The 15,950-nt window shown below is 48.0% G+C and overlaps 1 protein-coding gene across 17 annotated transcripts in view; it reads right to left on the bottom strand.

Annotated features, from left to right (window-relative positions):
* LOC118971547 (ADAMTS-like protein 3) overlaps positions 1 to 15,950 on the bottom strand; it is a 109,441-nt gene that overhangs the window by 54,024 nt on the left and 39,467 nt on the right. For 7 of the 17 annotated variants that reach the window (XR_012123953.1, XM_073218955.1, XM_073218953.1 and 4 more), the window contains one exon: positions 6,342 to 7,029. The exons of 2 other annotated variants lie outside the window; for them this stretch is intronic. Coding sequence is in view for 6 of the 15 variants with exons in the window: in XM_073218955.1 (XP_073075056.1) it covers positions 6,342 to 6,707 (366 nt within the window). In the remaining 9 variants the exon portion in view is untranslated. Of the gene's footprint in view, positions 1 to 851; positions 980 to 1,442; positions 1,629 to 5,964; positions 7,030 to 15,950 lie in introns of all 17 variants that reach the window. 8 more of the 17 variants (XR_012123947.1, XR_012123949.1, XR_012123944.1 and 5 more) reach the window with 5 other exon arrangements.

A 15,950-nucleotide genomic window follows, 5' to 3' on the forward strand; every position in this document is an offset into this window, starting at 1 on the left:
AGGAGGATTAAGGCCCAGGAAATCAAGGCCCTTCGTCGGGAATGCAGTCCGGGGAGGGACTCAGACTCCAGCCAACAGACTCAGGGAACTTTTAAAACCAACGGGTCCACCTCCTCAGTTTCTGGACAAGAGTACTTGCTACAAAGCTCAATGCTTAGTTGTCTGAATCCCGGATTCTAACCCCTGATATTGCCCCTCTCCTCAGTTAGTCCATTTGAACGTCAGACCCCAGAAACCAAAGAGATTTGGAGGTACACTCTCTTGTTTTATTTTTAATCCCAGAATATGAGTTTGCCACAGGGAGTCACTGCTTACAACCATATCACCTAAAATGTTCCTTCGTAATTAAAGCACATTTTAATATTGAAAGGACATTGCCTGCCTCCTGGGAAGATTACTCTGACAGTTCTGACCTCCTCAAAGTGTTTGTAAGGAGTGGTGGGCATGTCTAGGGGCGGATACAGCGACCCCGCAAGAGTAATTATTCTCTCTCAGTGGCTCATGGCACTTAAAGGGGCAAAGCCACATGATCAGTGCTGCTGATTTCACGCTGTCTCATTAATGCCCAGTTCTCAGAAAGCGAGCTCCTGCGCAGCCGCTTCCAAAGTACGGTCCTCCGGACGGCAGAGTCCGCATGACCTGAGAACGTGTTAAGAAATGCAAATTCTCAGACTGCATCCCAAATCTACTGGTTCCAAATCTCCAGGAATGGGGTTAAGAGATCTGTTTTAACAACCCCCCCAGGTGGTTCTGGTACACGCTGAAGTTTGAGAACCGCTGTTCTAGAGTTTAATATTAAAAACGAACCCCCCCCCAAACCAGGCATTCCAAGTTTCAACAGTGGGCATTACCTGCATACAGCACCGAAGAACTTCCTGCGTCTGAACCAAGATGACTAACTACAGAGCACCTGTATCTTCCTTGACCTTTCCTCGTAGGGCTCCTTATCTGTAAGTTTCCGGTTCCATCCAAAACCACTCTGCAGGTCAGTTAGAAAGAGGATGCATTCATGGAGCACGTTTAACTGCCCAAGGACGACACCAGGTCACAAGAAAAAAGACTGCCAGGTTACAGACTTCGGGCTGGTAAGGATCCCAGAGGATCATCCTGTAGGGTCTCCTGCCTACTGGCAGGAAACTATACCAGCTAGAGAGTGGGAAAGTCTTTCTCCTTGTGTTAAACTCACGGAGGTGGCAGGGCTGGACGGTGCTTGGAGACCCAGTCTTCCTATCACACTTGGCATAACAACAGATTTCTGGATGGACTCAGTGCTCCACACACCACGTTTTAAAAGAGATAAACTAGCAAACCTTAGTTTGCTGAATGTTAAACCCTCATTTTCTGCCCAAATCCTTCCTGACAAGGTGTGGATATTTAATTCGGATTTTCACACTGGGAGTGGGTCTTGAGTTAATGCTGCTGGGTGACAGTTACACACTCACTGTCGCACTGTTCCTGTAGGAAGAAGTCAGCGGAGGTAAGAACGCTACAGCAGCATCGCACTGGATTGGACCATGTGGTTGACAGGCAGGGCTGACCTCTGCAGGCTCCTCGTTTCCCAGTTGCTGAGGCTCATAAGCACCTGCATGCAGATGCCACCTGAGACTCAAGAGTTGGTCAGGTGAATCCTGACGGGGGAGTGATTATTCAGGGGATGGAAAGGAGGGCATGGTCTGCTTTTATTTCAATTTAAATGTTTTTTTTTAAATGATTTGAAATTGCTTCTTAATAGTCTGGATCAATGATCCATGTAGTACTTTTTCCCCGCCCCCTCCCACTTTACTGATCTTAGCAATACAGACTGTTCTGACCACAAAATACTATGTTTCTTCATGGACAACATGAGCCCATTGAGCTAGGCCACCTCTACATTTCTTGTCACTGCATGTTGCTCATCCTAGGGTCCAGCCATAATGGACCTCTCAAGGGTTCCAGAACGTTCCACGCTCACTCATCACCCTGGGCTTTTGCATATGTTGCCCTTCGGGCAAACTCCAATGGACTCCCTGACTCCTCGATCAAATGTACTTTCTCCTGTAAACCTTTCCCCAACACTCCGAGTTATCTTCTGCCCCTCTGGGCTCCTGCTGCTCCGGTTCATGTACTTATTTGGTGAAATCTTTCTTCCCACTAGATTGTGATCGTTTCAAGGGCAGGGACCAAATCTTACTCACAGCTGTGTGTTTTCTGGGCTTATTTAGTACAGTGACTTTTATACAGCAAATTCTCAAAAACTTTTGATGACTATATGTATGCTCAGAATGGCACAGAGTAAGGGCATAGAAGGACTGTACTAGAAGGATGCGAGCCCCCCTGCCACTCACACATGGAATCTACAGAAGTGGGCAGAAATCCTAACAGCTGAATTGCCCAGCACAAAACCAGGAGTATGGCAGAGGAGCTGCTGGTAGGACTGGACTTTCACTGTCAAATCCCTATAAAGGAATAGCTGATTAAGAACAAAAGTGTAGCTAGTAACTAGAAAAAAACAATACACTAAAATGTTTTCTCAAATCATTTCGTATATATGTTGTATCATTTGGCAATTCTCAGAAAATGCCTTTATTTTGTAGGCTTCAATTTTACAGTCCAGTGAGAAATCACTGAGGTTAGGAATAGGTGAGTACAGCAACCCTCGTTGCCAGGGGAAACCATGCAGGTATGTAGCCTGGATGGGTCCCTGGGCTGGAAAACCAGTGTGGGGAGTTCTTACAGGGATCTGACCTTGGCCTCTGCTGCACAACCTTAATCTTGAAGTAACAACAGAGCTGATCATTCCATCAGCACCAGCCCCGGGGCCCACCCACCTTCCCTTCCTGAGATTTCTTACTCAGCTGGCATCAAAACATGCTTGTCTATACGGTTTCCTCTTATTGGATACAAGCTCTCGAAACATAATTCCATTTCTGAATTACTTCAGTTGGAAAGCTTTGTGAGATTCAGAAAAATAAATACACTTACTTATTTCAGAAAAATATATCTAGAAGTGAGGACCTTTGTTACATAAAAGATATTAAGCATAAGTTGAACAACTTAGGTAAGCTTGAAAAAAATGGAAATGAAAATGGATCTTTTTTTTTCCCCTCTTAAAAATTAAAACAAGAAGTTTTAATGGCCCTGTGGAATTGCTTCCGATATCAAGTGGCTGATTCTTAAAGTATGGCAGAAACCACATCTGAGTAGGTGGTACCACGTCAAAACTTCTTTATATAAAACCTCCAGGAGTCTCAGCTTCGGACACTAGTGTTAATTCCATTTGATCAAGTCAAACTTTTTAAAATCAACTGACTTCAACAAACATTTACCTAAAGTGACCATGCCCTAGCTCATCCCTGTTCTACTATGGCCATAGGCCAGCTGATCACTTACCTTTCTCAGCCTCTGTTTCCTCACAATTTATAAAGTGAAATTGTTGAGCAGCCCTCCTAGGGTGGGGCATGGACCACGGGGGGCCATGAGGCCAAGGCTATTTTCCTAACAATACTAAGGCATCATTTGCCATTTTTGTGGTGCTGACATTTTCACCAATACTAAGAGTAGCAGAGGTAGAAACTGCTGGCATGACAGAAGGAACCAAAGCAGTGGGTCCTGGGGGCCCCAGAAGTCCCTGTATTCCTGACCACCACACGCTCACAGTAAAAACAAACACACCAGTTTTCCCTAAGGATGTTCTTAATGAGGCAGTAAATCTGATTAATTTTACCAGATCTGAGCCCTCGAGCGCAGATGTTTCTAAGATTCTGTGTGAACACACACAGCCCTTCTGCAAGCCTAAGTATGTCCGTGTGACAGTGTGAACTGGTAGCTGAACTAGTTGCTTTTTTTCGACTTGAAAGAATGACAGATAAACTATGATTACTAGGACTTGGGTATATAAGCCAGATGTTTTTTTTTAGATGAATGAAAATGAGCTGGACAATTCAAGGAAAACATCTGACAGTACTTGTTGACTGTGATAAAATTCAAGCTTTCAAGTAAAAATCAAATTTTGGGAAATTTATATCCTCCAGTGTGATCTGGTAACTTCCCAAAACTCAGAGGCTTCTCTGATGAGATGAGATGGGTAGATGTTAAAGAATACTTTTTACATTGAATAATCAAATGTGTCAATATTTGGAAGAGCTATATAACTCAGCCAATATTTTCCAAATGCCCAATGCACAATGTCATAAAATTTATATAGGTAAAAGATCCACTGAAAGTTCAAGATACAACAATAGATTTCAGAGTGTAAAAATTACATGGTCTCAGATTGAACTTTCCAATAAACCCATAAGATACTACCATTTGTCCAGTTTTAGTGTAGTTATAAAGAATAGCCAATTATCTGAAGGGGCTATTAAAATATTCCTTCTTCCAACTAACGTATCTGTATGAAGCCAAATTTTCTCTAGAATCTCAACTGAAACAACATACATGGAAGAGGAGTGTAGAAGCATTTATGGGAACCCAGCTGTATTTTATTAAGTCAGGCATTAAAGAGATTTACAAAGATGTAAAACAATGCCATTGTTATCAGTAAATCTTTAAAAATATCACTTTTCAGAAACTGTGTAATTTATGTGAACATGTAATGAGCTACTTACTGTTATTTCCAGATAGTTTAATAAACAGATATTTTAAATGTTTCTTGGTTTTAACTACCAGTATGATAAGCATCAATAGATGTAACTCACATTAACAAAAGCTCTTTGGGCTTCTCAATCCCTTTTTAACTTTAAACAGGTACTAAGATCCAAAGATTTGAGAATTGCTAAGCTAGTTGATCTGGAAGGTTTATTCCACTTCTAAAACTTCATTACATATTGTGTTCAAAATTCCAGGGCAAAAAATTTTTAAATGAGATTCGTCTTACATTTTTATTCTAAGACATAGCCTAATAATTTACTATAAAAAATTGAATTTTACCTAGATTTCTTTTACCTAGATTTCTTCTGATGTTTCACATGTTGGGCTCAATGTCGTACAAAAAGCGTGACAAAAATAAAACTTGCATTTCTAAAGTACCTGATGGTTTGCAAACAATTTCACATCTGCGGTTCTGTTTGTGTCTCTTAACAGTCCCTAGAGGCAGAGAAGGTACAGCTTCTGCTTAAATGCAAATTAAAAGAAAGCAAAACATCTCCAGTCCTATGTGCACAACAGCAAGATTTAGAGGCAATAGAGAATGCAAATGTGAATTCATATTTCTGTTATCCTCCATTATTTTATGTAAAATGAATGATATGTGATATTCTTTCACCGATACAGAGAACACAATAAAATGAATGACTTAATACTGTGTTTCAAACATCTCAAAAAACTTAGAGCCTTATCACCTTATTTTTGGATTTTATGAAAAAAAAAATTGCACAATATAGAAAACTCCTTCAGATGCCAGATCTTTCTACTCAGGCCTTGTGTAATATTCAAACATTGCTGGGGGTGTTCAAGAGATATGGTGCCTGGGTCTGACTGGCCATGAATTTAGTCATGTGATTCTGTTTCTCAATGACCTCATCAGAAAACAATTAACCCCTGCCCTGCCCAACTCACGGAGCTGATGGGAGCTCAAATGAGGGGGCTTGTGTCCCAGACCTGGAAGGGCTGTGAATTCCAATTTGCAGTTCCTACCTGATATAGGATCACTGCAGGTGTGTTACTTCCTAATGGCCTTGTACGGATTTTGTCTGAATGCTCTGCAGAGTGTCTACACATGCTTAAACTCAGGCTTCCCATACCCAGTCTTGTGTCATACCTAGAAGAGTGTGACTAGGACAGTGTGGTTTAACTTCACAAATTCCAGTGCATATATGATAAGCACATCCTAACATTTTGGAGTTTCTCTCCCAAATAATCCTGTTGGAAACACGTTCTTAGAAGAAAGAATTTGAAAATATTTTCAAGGAAGCTGCAAACATCATTAAGAAAGTATCACAAAGTGAACCATCTAGAAGGTAGCCCAAAAATTCTTACTTCACTCACTTTTCTGAGGGTTGTATGGGTTCTCCGTCCTTGGTCCATGTATACGTGGCCCGCCCGGGGGTAACAAGCTCACACAGTATATTGATGACCTCCGTCCTTTCTGTAATGTACACCATCCCGCCAATCCTTGAAGTGACCGTTCTATTAAATGAGACCAAGGAGGGCTGACTGCCGCATGAGAGCCGGCCCTTGTGGCTCGAAGGTCAGCTTGCTGGAGTGCCTCCCACTGGAGCTCTGGGACACACTTCCTGTCTCCCCCCTCAGCTGGGCTGCGGGGGGCACTTCCCCGTGGGTACCCCTCCACTGCGTGGGGTCTGGCTGCACCCTAAGTCGGCCACCAGCTGGTAGATCAGCTGCGAGGCCAAGTCATTACTGACCTCTCCAGCGTCCAGGAGCTGGCTCATGTTTCTTATCAGCTTGTCGAACTGGGCAGCATCCATGCTGCATGCTCCCTGCTTAACGGCTGCTCCAAGCTGCTTTTTCCAAGACTCCCAGGAGTCGGTGTTTCCTGCAGAATCGCTGCAGTGGCCCAACAGAGCACTCAAGAAAGGCTGCTTGTTGATCTGGCCGTGGCCCAGGTAAAGCTCGTTTTTGTTACTCCACATTTGCCTCATCTTATGCCACGTGGCTTCCAAACCATTGACTTCTTCGTAGCCCAGCCCGGGATACTCCCTCCCAAGCTCCCTGAGGGCTGGGGGTGCAATGAGCTGGTTGTTGGTGCCAATGAGCTTGAGAACCACCATATCTCGTGCCGAGCCCGCAATGCACCGGTAAACGCTGATGTCAGGGACGGCGAGGCTGTGGATCTTCAGCACGCGTAACTCGGTGATGCCGAGTCATCTGGAGTTCCACAGGCAGTGGCCGTCCTTGTCCCACTGGATCAGAGATTTCTGGAATCATTGCACTGGGCATTTAATAATCACAGACGTGTTGGACAGCAAATACGCCCTGCCTCCAATAGTCAGGTTGATGCGTTTCTCTTCCCTCATCTGAATATAGATTCTCTGGACACCCAGGATCTGAGGGCCCTGCTCACCAAGTTTGACCTTACCTCTGGTTTCATTTCTACAGGAAAAAGAGGAGAAAAGAAAACACAAGCAAACATATCAATAATGAAAACTTCTTGACAGCAATCTTCCAGGGCTGATCTATGTCAACAAATGTATCTTTTTTTCCTCTTTTAAAACATTTGAGTACTAAAACATGAATAATGGTTTACATCCTTGGATGGGTAAATTCCTCAACTACCTAGTCTTTAGCAGCCAAGAATGCACATTTGACTGAACCGCACGAAAACATGTACAATGCTGTACAAAGCCTGGAGGCCTGAGGTTAAGTGCTTCCATCAGCGGGGGCTGCCTGGCATGGGTGTCTCTGCCCTCCAGCAGGGAGGACCGAGCTGGCATGGCCTGGCCACAGCTACACCAGGTCAGAGGGAGGCAGCGAGCATAGGGAAGGGGCGAATGCATTTGGAGTTCGTGAAGAGGAGGACAAGGCTGACCAGCAGCAGGTAAGGGACCGCAGAAGAGGCAGCACAGGCCCTCCGAAGCCAGACACATCTGAGTGTGCATCTCAGCTCTGCTGCTTGGACCAGTCATTCCACCTCTCTGAGCCCCAGTTTTCTCACCTGTGAACTGTGGGTAATGTTAGCCCCTCCGTCAGAGGAAGCTGGGTTGTGATTATCTGCATTAAGTGCACGGCGCAGTAGCAGGTCCCTCACAGGCTCAGATGTGGTGGCCGCGACCCCTGACAGCTGACAGGCAGGCCCAGCCAACACGCAGCAGGGCAACCAGAGGCGGACTCAGAGGTGAGCTTGGCTGCCACTGTTCCTGGGCATCTGCTCCAGGTAACGGGCTAGAGCCAACGCGGACCCTCCTCGGATCCCATCTGCAGGAAGAGCCTGCTCCCCCGTGGCTCGCCTGCAGGAAGGCCTCAGTGTGCTCTGGATGGCTCTGCAGTGAGGGGCTGGGAGTGACGGGAGTGGAAGTCTGGTTCCTATTTGACGATGTGCTTAGGTCTGTGGGCAGTTGAGGGACAGGCCCAGAGGGCCTCCTAGCACCAGGGAGAGGGGACGCTGGCTCACATCAAAGGTATTGCTGGGTTCACAAAATCAAGCTCCTGGGGGCCTCGCTACCTTGGGGAACCCCAGTTGCAGGTCCTCCTGGTTGGAGCACACAGGCCCTAGCTATAAACAGCATGTGTAAGGGTGTTCAGGTTTTCCAGAACAACTCCTGGGGGGCTCACAAGCGCTAGAGGGTCAGCTGCCTGCCAGGGTGTGGTGGTGCCAGTAGGTTCAGGAAGACAGCAGGGCACACCCATAATTTCCATGGCAGAGAATGTTCTTGGTTAAGGACAAGCGCACTGAGTTTACATGTAAATTCCATAGACATGCGATTGGTAGGCAGGCCTCTCATCCAGAGTTCTGCCTGGGGACGCTCCCTGGGCTCATCTAAGTGGAGCTGGTGACACGTCTCCTGCTGTGCACACATCTCCCACCGTGCACATGTTTCCCTACTGGATGTGGAGTCTCCACAAAGGATGTCAAGCTCACCCCAGCCAGTTAAGGCATATAGATTTTCTTTTTAGTTGATAGCATAGAATTTTGAACTTAGTTGTTCAACAGAGACCAAAACCAGGGGAAAAAAATGATGGAGGACTCCCTGGTAAATCTGTAGTTCATCCATTAACAAAGGCAGAGATGCTGTGCAAAATAATCAACAATGCGCACAGCAAAGGGCACCATCAGCCAGAGCAGGTGCTGAAGGGGCCCTGGAGTGGGTCTTGCTGAAACACTGCTTCTCTGAGTGTTCCCCCCGTCGCTGTTAGATTACAGGGATGTCAGGCAGCTCCAGGAAGGGGGCCCAAGCAGCTGCAAGACAGTCATGGGTTGAGGCAGAAGCTACCTAGCAAGCCTTTGGGAAGGAGTTCCATATTTTAACCGCCAGTCTGGATACACTGGTGTGCACAGGTTCAACAGCACCGCCGACCACAGGTGCTCCAGGTAGAGGCTCCCAAACTTTGCTGCATGTTACTATTTTTTTCATCTCAATGCTGTGGATCCCATCCCCAAATATTCTGATTAATGGAGTGCAGCCTGGCATCAGAATTTCTTAAAGCACCCAGTGGCTGAAATGCACAGCAAGGTTTGGGAACCACTGCCCCCCGAATTACCACTGAATTAAGCCACAGTAGAGAGAGAGGTGTTCCTGACCCACTTTCTTTTACTTGAAAGACAGTTTGATGGGATGCGGCTGGTCAGACAGAAGGGAACATAAACAGAAGCAGTGTTTTCTCTGCAAACCCGCCAGTCTTTACAACCGCAGGGTCTTCGGTAAGACCACAGCAGGCTCTCTCTCTGGGCAGCACCAGGAATCATTGTGATCTGCTCCGAGTGATTACTTCATGTCCTGTCCAATGAACACTGGCCAGGCTGCCTTATCCAAGACAGCTGTTGCTGTTGGTTAGTCTAGGGCCAGATTTGTGCCACATGTACATGAGTGTGAAATTCAAGACATAATCATGCATTTGCCTTGTCTGGCTCGTTTTTTATTGCATACCTGATTCTAATTTTAGAATTCAGAATTAGAATTTTAGAGTATCTGCTTATATGGTTACATTTTATACATACTTCTAAGTGGCCTGTTGTCGTAAGGCAGGGTATGTGTATATGTATATATGTGTGTGTGTGTGTGTGTGTGTGTGCAGCCTGGCGCCAGAATTCTCAAAATATACATAAATACATTACCCATAATATCTACACATACAGGTGTATTATCTACTATAGAGATCTCTTATTATGATTTAAAAGGTTCCAGATGAACACGCTGTGGGGTCACTGGCCCATCGATGGTGGACAATGGAGAAGATCAATGTGCATGCGGATGGCTCTGAAACTCATTCTTCAAAATCAGAAAACAAATGGGGTTGAGATCAGGCTTCTGAATCCATGAAGCTGAGGAACGTGTGGACACACACTGTTTCGGTAGCCATGGCTGGTAAGGATGAGGTCATAGCCTGAGTGTTTCTGATCCTACTGGGATGGTGCAGAAGCCCAGGTGGGGAATGAAGACACTTGTCTGGCTGACTGGCTCAGGCCGAGGGTGACCTGAGGCTGCTGTAAGCCTGGTGCCCAGGCCTCAAGCACGGAGATGGCACCCTGACTCCTGAGGCAGCTGGGGAGTATGCAGATGGCAGGCAGGCTTCAGCCGCAGTGAAGAACCTGCCAACTGGCTGGGTGCACCATGAGAAGCCAGCCGCTTCCTCTGGCTGCATCTCCACCCCACTTTAAGTGCAATTGCTCATGCAGAATACAGAGCAGCTCACAGCAGGTGTGCCTGGGGCATGGCCTGGGATTCAGGCCCTGCCAGGCTGCACAGCTCCACAGCCCGGGCCAGTCCCTTTCTTGGGACCCCAGTGAGTGCCTTCAGAGCAGCGCCTGCAGCATGGTGTCATCAGACACAGTTCTTGGGCGACGGCCTCCTCCTGCAGCTGGACGTGCCCCTTAGTGCCACGCTGGCCAAGCCTGACACGACAGGGCTGTCATGTGCTCTGTGGGGTGGTCAGGCGCCTCGTCCTATAGGCGCTGGGGGCCATGCGGGGCTACCAGCCCAACCCTCCACCTGGCCCTCCACGCTGGATGTGAGAAACACAACATCTTCGGGCTCTTCTAGAAAACAACAAGATCTTTTTCTGGATGTCCCCCTTCTGTTCCTCTGGGCCAGCCCACCGTACCCACTAAATGCCAGTTCTAGGTGCTCAAGGCTATGTAAGGCGATTGCCTCAGCTCCCTGCTTGCTTGTGTCCTGTCCTTATTCCAGTCATGTCCCTGCCACGGCTACATCTTGGTGTCAGGTCTTTGCCCCACGCCACCTGGGCCGGGCATTTACACTTGGTCTCACCAGCGCTTGACTCAAGCCACTTCCGAATAGGCCTGGTGGCCTGTCTGCCTTCCCATCACCCCGCCGGAGGCCCATGCCCCAGAATCCGGCCCTGAGGGTGCCGCTTGGCAGGGCGGGATGCACCCCTCCCACCAGCACCAGTGGTCTGACAGGCTCACGGGGGGCTCTCGCGACAACTTGGGCCATTCCGGCCTCCTTCAGGCTTGTCCGGGGCCAGAGGCAGAGGAAGCAGGGCAGCCGGCTGCAGGGGAGGCTGTGGGGACCCGCGGAAGGGGCGCAGAGGCCGAGCCGCCTGAGAGATGCTGGAGCAAACGCCGCCCTGGGCCTGAAAGGGGCATCTGCCCACTTCGCTGCCGAGGGCAGCCAGCCTCTGCCCACAGCCCCCGGTGACAACTGCACGCCTCCCTCCAGTGCCCTCGTCATCCGCTTCGAAGAAGCCCCCACCCCGCTTGCTTCTGGCCCTCGGTGACGGCTGCCCCTGTCCGGGCTGACCCGGGCCGTTCCCGGCCCTCAGCTGTCAGTCCTGGCCACCTTGTCTCTCTCTCTCTTCTTGCACTAAACTTCTTCCTGACAATCTTGTGGTTGTAACTCATCTCCAGGCTGATGCCCCCCAAGTTTATCTGCGCAGCCCGGGCCTCCCTCTGGGGCTCCAGACCTAATCATCCACTGCTTACTAGAAATCTTCTCCAGCAACCTCAAGCTTAGAATACAGTAATCTAGACACATTATCTCTGTCTCCCCATCCCTTCCCAATTATCCTCCTCTCCCTGGAGTTCATGGCATCACTTTCCACCAGCTTCCTCAAGCAGAGCCCAGAAGGCACCCGGACCCCGCCCTGCCCAGTGGGGTGTGGCCTGATGCTCTGGCTCGCGGGTGTGAGACTGTCGGTGTCTATTCCAGCTTCAGTACTGTCGCACTGGTAGCCCCAAATCAGCCCTGATGGGAGAACTCGCACCACAGAAATCGGCAGAGACAGCAAATGACGGCTTCCTCTCCCCCTTCCCGCCTGCCCCACCGCTGGCCATTAGACATTTCCAAGCACACCACAGTCCCCGTCTTCAGCTCCCAACTCCCGTCAGGCATTGTGTGCTCAGATTAGACCCTGGGAACACGGTTAGAATTCATCCCCACTGCTCCTCTCCTCACGCTCTTCCCCAGGACCCGGCTGGATTCCCTCAGCCAGACTCCTGCCTACACTCCCATATTTATCCAGTACATCTGTACAGCATGTATCTGTACAGAGTAAATAAACCAAAATAAAAACAGACCATATCATTTCCTTCTTGTATAAAGTCTAAACTCCTTAGCCTGGGGTTCTGTATCTTCTACAGCTGACTTCTCAAGCATTCTCCTGTCACAACCCATCCTGAACCTGTGTTCTGGCCCTGCGGAATTCCTTGCAATTTCCCCAAACATACGACTCATTTGTTGCCCCCTGCCTCTGTCCCTGCTCTCCTCTCCCACGTTCTCCTGAACCCTCCCTCCCAAGGGCCTGATGAAAGGACTCATCTTTCAGAATGCTGCTCAAGGGTTGCTCCTTCATGAAGCTTTTCCCGGCCCCCCACCCCCAGGGGCGCTGACCGCCACCCTCTCATCCAGTAACGGCACCGATGGCACGTCACCCTTCCTGGTTATCATATTTATCTCCCACTGAACTAGGAGCTCTTAGAGACAAGAGAATGTGTCTTTTAATTTTGTATCAGAACATCTAAAACACAGTGGCCTCTGAGGAATACTTGCTGAATGAATTAACAAAGAAATGCTATCCTGTGACACTGAGAAGGCCATGCGCCCAGGCAGGATAGACACGCCTCTATCCTTAGGGCACAGCACTGAGCCGGGTACAGAAGATGTATCACAAGTTACCCCACCACATTTTATCCTGTCTTGCAGCTATACAAGGTCTTAAAGAGAGGTGGTGACATCAACATAACTAATGTTTTTAAGCCTTAAGTATGTGCCTAGTACTATTTCTAAACACTTTATAGGTTATTTTTTCTCAGAACAATCCTATGAGGCAGGTGCAGGTAACTAAGCCCATTTATAGATGAGAAAACCGAGACTTGCAGAGACTATATAACCTGCTCAACGTCACAGGACGAGGTCTCAGAGGAACTGGGATTTGAACTCAGATGAGTCAGCTGGACCACAGTGTTATATGACCCTTCAGAGATAAAGGGCAACTGAGGAAGACTGCTGGGGAGGGTGGGGCTTGTGGAGGCCTTTCAAGAGCAGGGAGACGTAAGTAAGTCACTAGATAGGGTAGAGGAAAGAATTCAAGCAAAGGGCAAAAAAAAGCCTGAGGTGGGAGAAGGCAGGGATTATCTGGGGTTCAGCTGGACTGTATGGTGCTTAGAACATCACTGCTACCTGCCCTCCCCCCACTGCACACCCAAATGGTCAAAATTAAGATAAAGGAATCCACTCTCCAAAGAGGGTGCCTTAAACCCAAGGCACCGATTGAGACACATCCCTAGAAGTGGAGCTTTAAAAGAAATACAGATCACAGCACGGCTGGATTTGGTTTTTCTTGTCCTCAGATGCCCTTCATGTGATGGAGGGATTAGGCCTATAATCAATACCACACATGTCCAATCTGGGAAGCAGAGTAGGTAGATTTGAGGTGAAGACATAAGAAAAGCCGACGGACCTTACACCACACAGCCTTGATATTCCTACTAGACTAAAAGACAAGTTCATCAAACAGATGTCAGTGCAGTAACTAAGACATAGGTGCTATGGCGGATTTCTAGGGAATTCTTAGGCAACAGGAAAAAACACATACTGTCCAGCTAAGCTGGGCAGCATAAATATGCCATGTGTCTGATCAGCATGGTGGTATTATTCCTTTGGCAAATCTTAGTATCTCAGGCCAGGGGACCAAGCAACAAACGAAAATCACCCAAAAAGTAGTATCAGCTCAAAGATGAAGGGCAATCAGAGTGGTGGGCCAAGGAAGGGCATAAAGCATCTGCTTACCGAACTGGGTACACGAGTGACCAGAGAATGGCAGCTAAGAGGAGTGGTGTCTAGTGCAAGAACAGAGAGCTTAGGGACCACAAGGACGGAAAACCAGAGGTCACAGACAGGCATTAAAGACATAGGCAGGCTTGCAGTGGGGGAAGGTGAAGAGCAGGGCATTATTTCTGAGTGCCAAGCAACGGGGAATTCTAAGGGGTCACCATGCCACGGTGATGGGGGTCCGTGAATTGACAATGTTGGAAAAAGACCTTCAGGGTGTTAGAAAGGTCGTCATGAATGCTGACTGGCTAGGGAATGGGGTGCGGTGGGGTAAAGAAGAAATACGACTGCCTTTTTCCTTCTTTTTATTTTTTTCTCCCTAAAACTCGCAATTTTGTTCTGGCTCTTCACTGCATGCCATAATAATTTATAATTTCATTTTGTACCACACTGCATGCCCGAATAACCACAATGTATTCCCACATGTTATTCTGTGATTATTTTAGAGGAAGCTCCAATCTTACTTCTAAGTAATTACTTCTCCTTTAAGGCAGTTTATGCTCTAGTTCCCCTGCTAGGCAAATGTCCACAATTAATAAAATTCAGACAGATAAGCAGCTGGCGCAGCATCATACCGTGCCATACGTCACAAATATTCTTGAATTCCAGAACATCATAAAACGTGGAATCTCCAGTTTGGGGATCTCAAGATTTTTAAAATCTGTCCTCAAAGAATTCCCAGAGAAAAAGGTTAACATCGTCCATGAGTCAGGAGAGAGGCGGGGAGGAACACGGGCTCAGGAATGAGACGGACTTGCGGTCAAACAGGCCACAGGATCCAGCTGGCAGCTACAGGCCTTCGGTGAAGTCTCAGACCTTGTCTAAGCCGTGATTCCTCCTCTCGAAATGGGGATAATGTCTGTCTTGCTGTGGGTTAAGTGGGTTAATACACATGCAAGGAACTCCATACAGTAAGCACACAATAAATACTAGCAATTTTTTAAGCTATTGTTGTTTTTTTTATTTGTGTTGTGAGATTTTCCAGGAAAGTTGTTGGCAAACTTAGATTTTATATGTGTATATAATACATATATGTGTATTTTTTTTCCTAAGCAACTTTAAAATAATTGTTAATTTCTGATTTTTTTTCTTATCGTAAGCTCAGGAGGGGGCCTGAAGGAATTAATGTTTGTTTATTTTTTTACCGATAAATAAAGACAGTGAAAAACAAAACAGGAAAACAGACCCAGACACTGGGTGTGCTCCTCGTGTGCCTGTCCCCACCTCTCTGCCACACCTCCTGCCACCACTCTGCTGCTTTATTTTCAGTGGCTGTAGGGCCCTCAACTCACCTGTCAGCTTCCTACCTGAAACATACATATGCACCTGTAATACATAGTCATGTGTATTGAAAATACATGAAAATTTGTATCACAAAAACCCCTCAAACATATTTAAATTTTAAAACTTACTAGGCTATTTTCCCACAATTATCCACCGCTGATGACCATCATGAACTCTCAACAAGTAAAAAATCAGCATCTCTACTCCTAGACCTATCTGACTGGAAAATGCTTTACCAGCGGAGTCCGGAGTGGTCACAGGGCGCGCGGCCCTAGCGGGAGCTCCCGCCATAACCCACGCTGTGGGCTCCGCCGGGTCCCGCGGGTGGGCCGGCGGCGCGCGCTGCGGGAGGGGCGGGGACCGGAGCCGGGCGACATCCGTGACCTGCTCCTAGCCGCGCCTCGGCCTCGGCCACGCCCCGCTCTCTCTCTGAGAGACCATACCAGCTCGCCCGGAGCCGGACCTGCAAGTTACTGTGAGACTCCACCCCGTCCGTCCTCCATCCCCGCCTTACGCCAGGCGCGCATCCTCTATGGCTCCCTCCTGGGACGCACCCGGGGTCCCCGCATCTGCCCCGGGGGCACAGCCTTAGGGGAGTATGTCCTCTCTGGAAGCACCTGTCCGGGGGAGTGCGAGGCAGAGATTGGGCCTTGGCCCCTAAGCGCCCGCTCCTGACCCTGACACTTAGAGGGGCCGCCTGGGACGCCTCTTGATGGGGTCTTGATATCTGGCCGCCCTCCGTGACCCTGTAGCTCTGGGGGCGCAGGATGGGGAAGGGTGACG

The sequence above is a fragment of the Manis javanica genome, chromosome 12 (assembly GCF_040802235.1).
Source record: "Manis javanica isolate MJ-LG chromosome 12, MJ_LKY, whole genome shotgun sequence".
NCBI classification, from domain to species: Eukaryota; Metazoa; Chordata; class Mammalia; order Pholidota; family Manidae; genus Manis; species Manis javanica.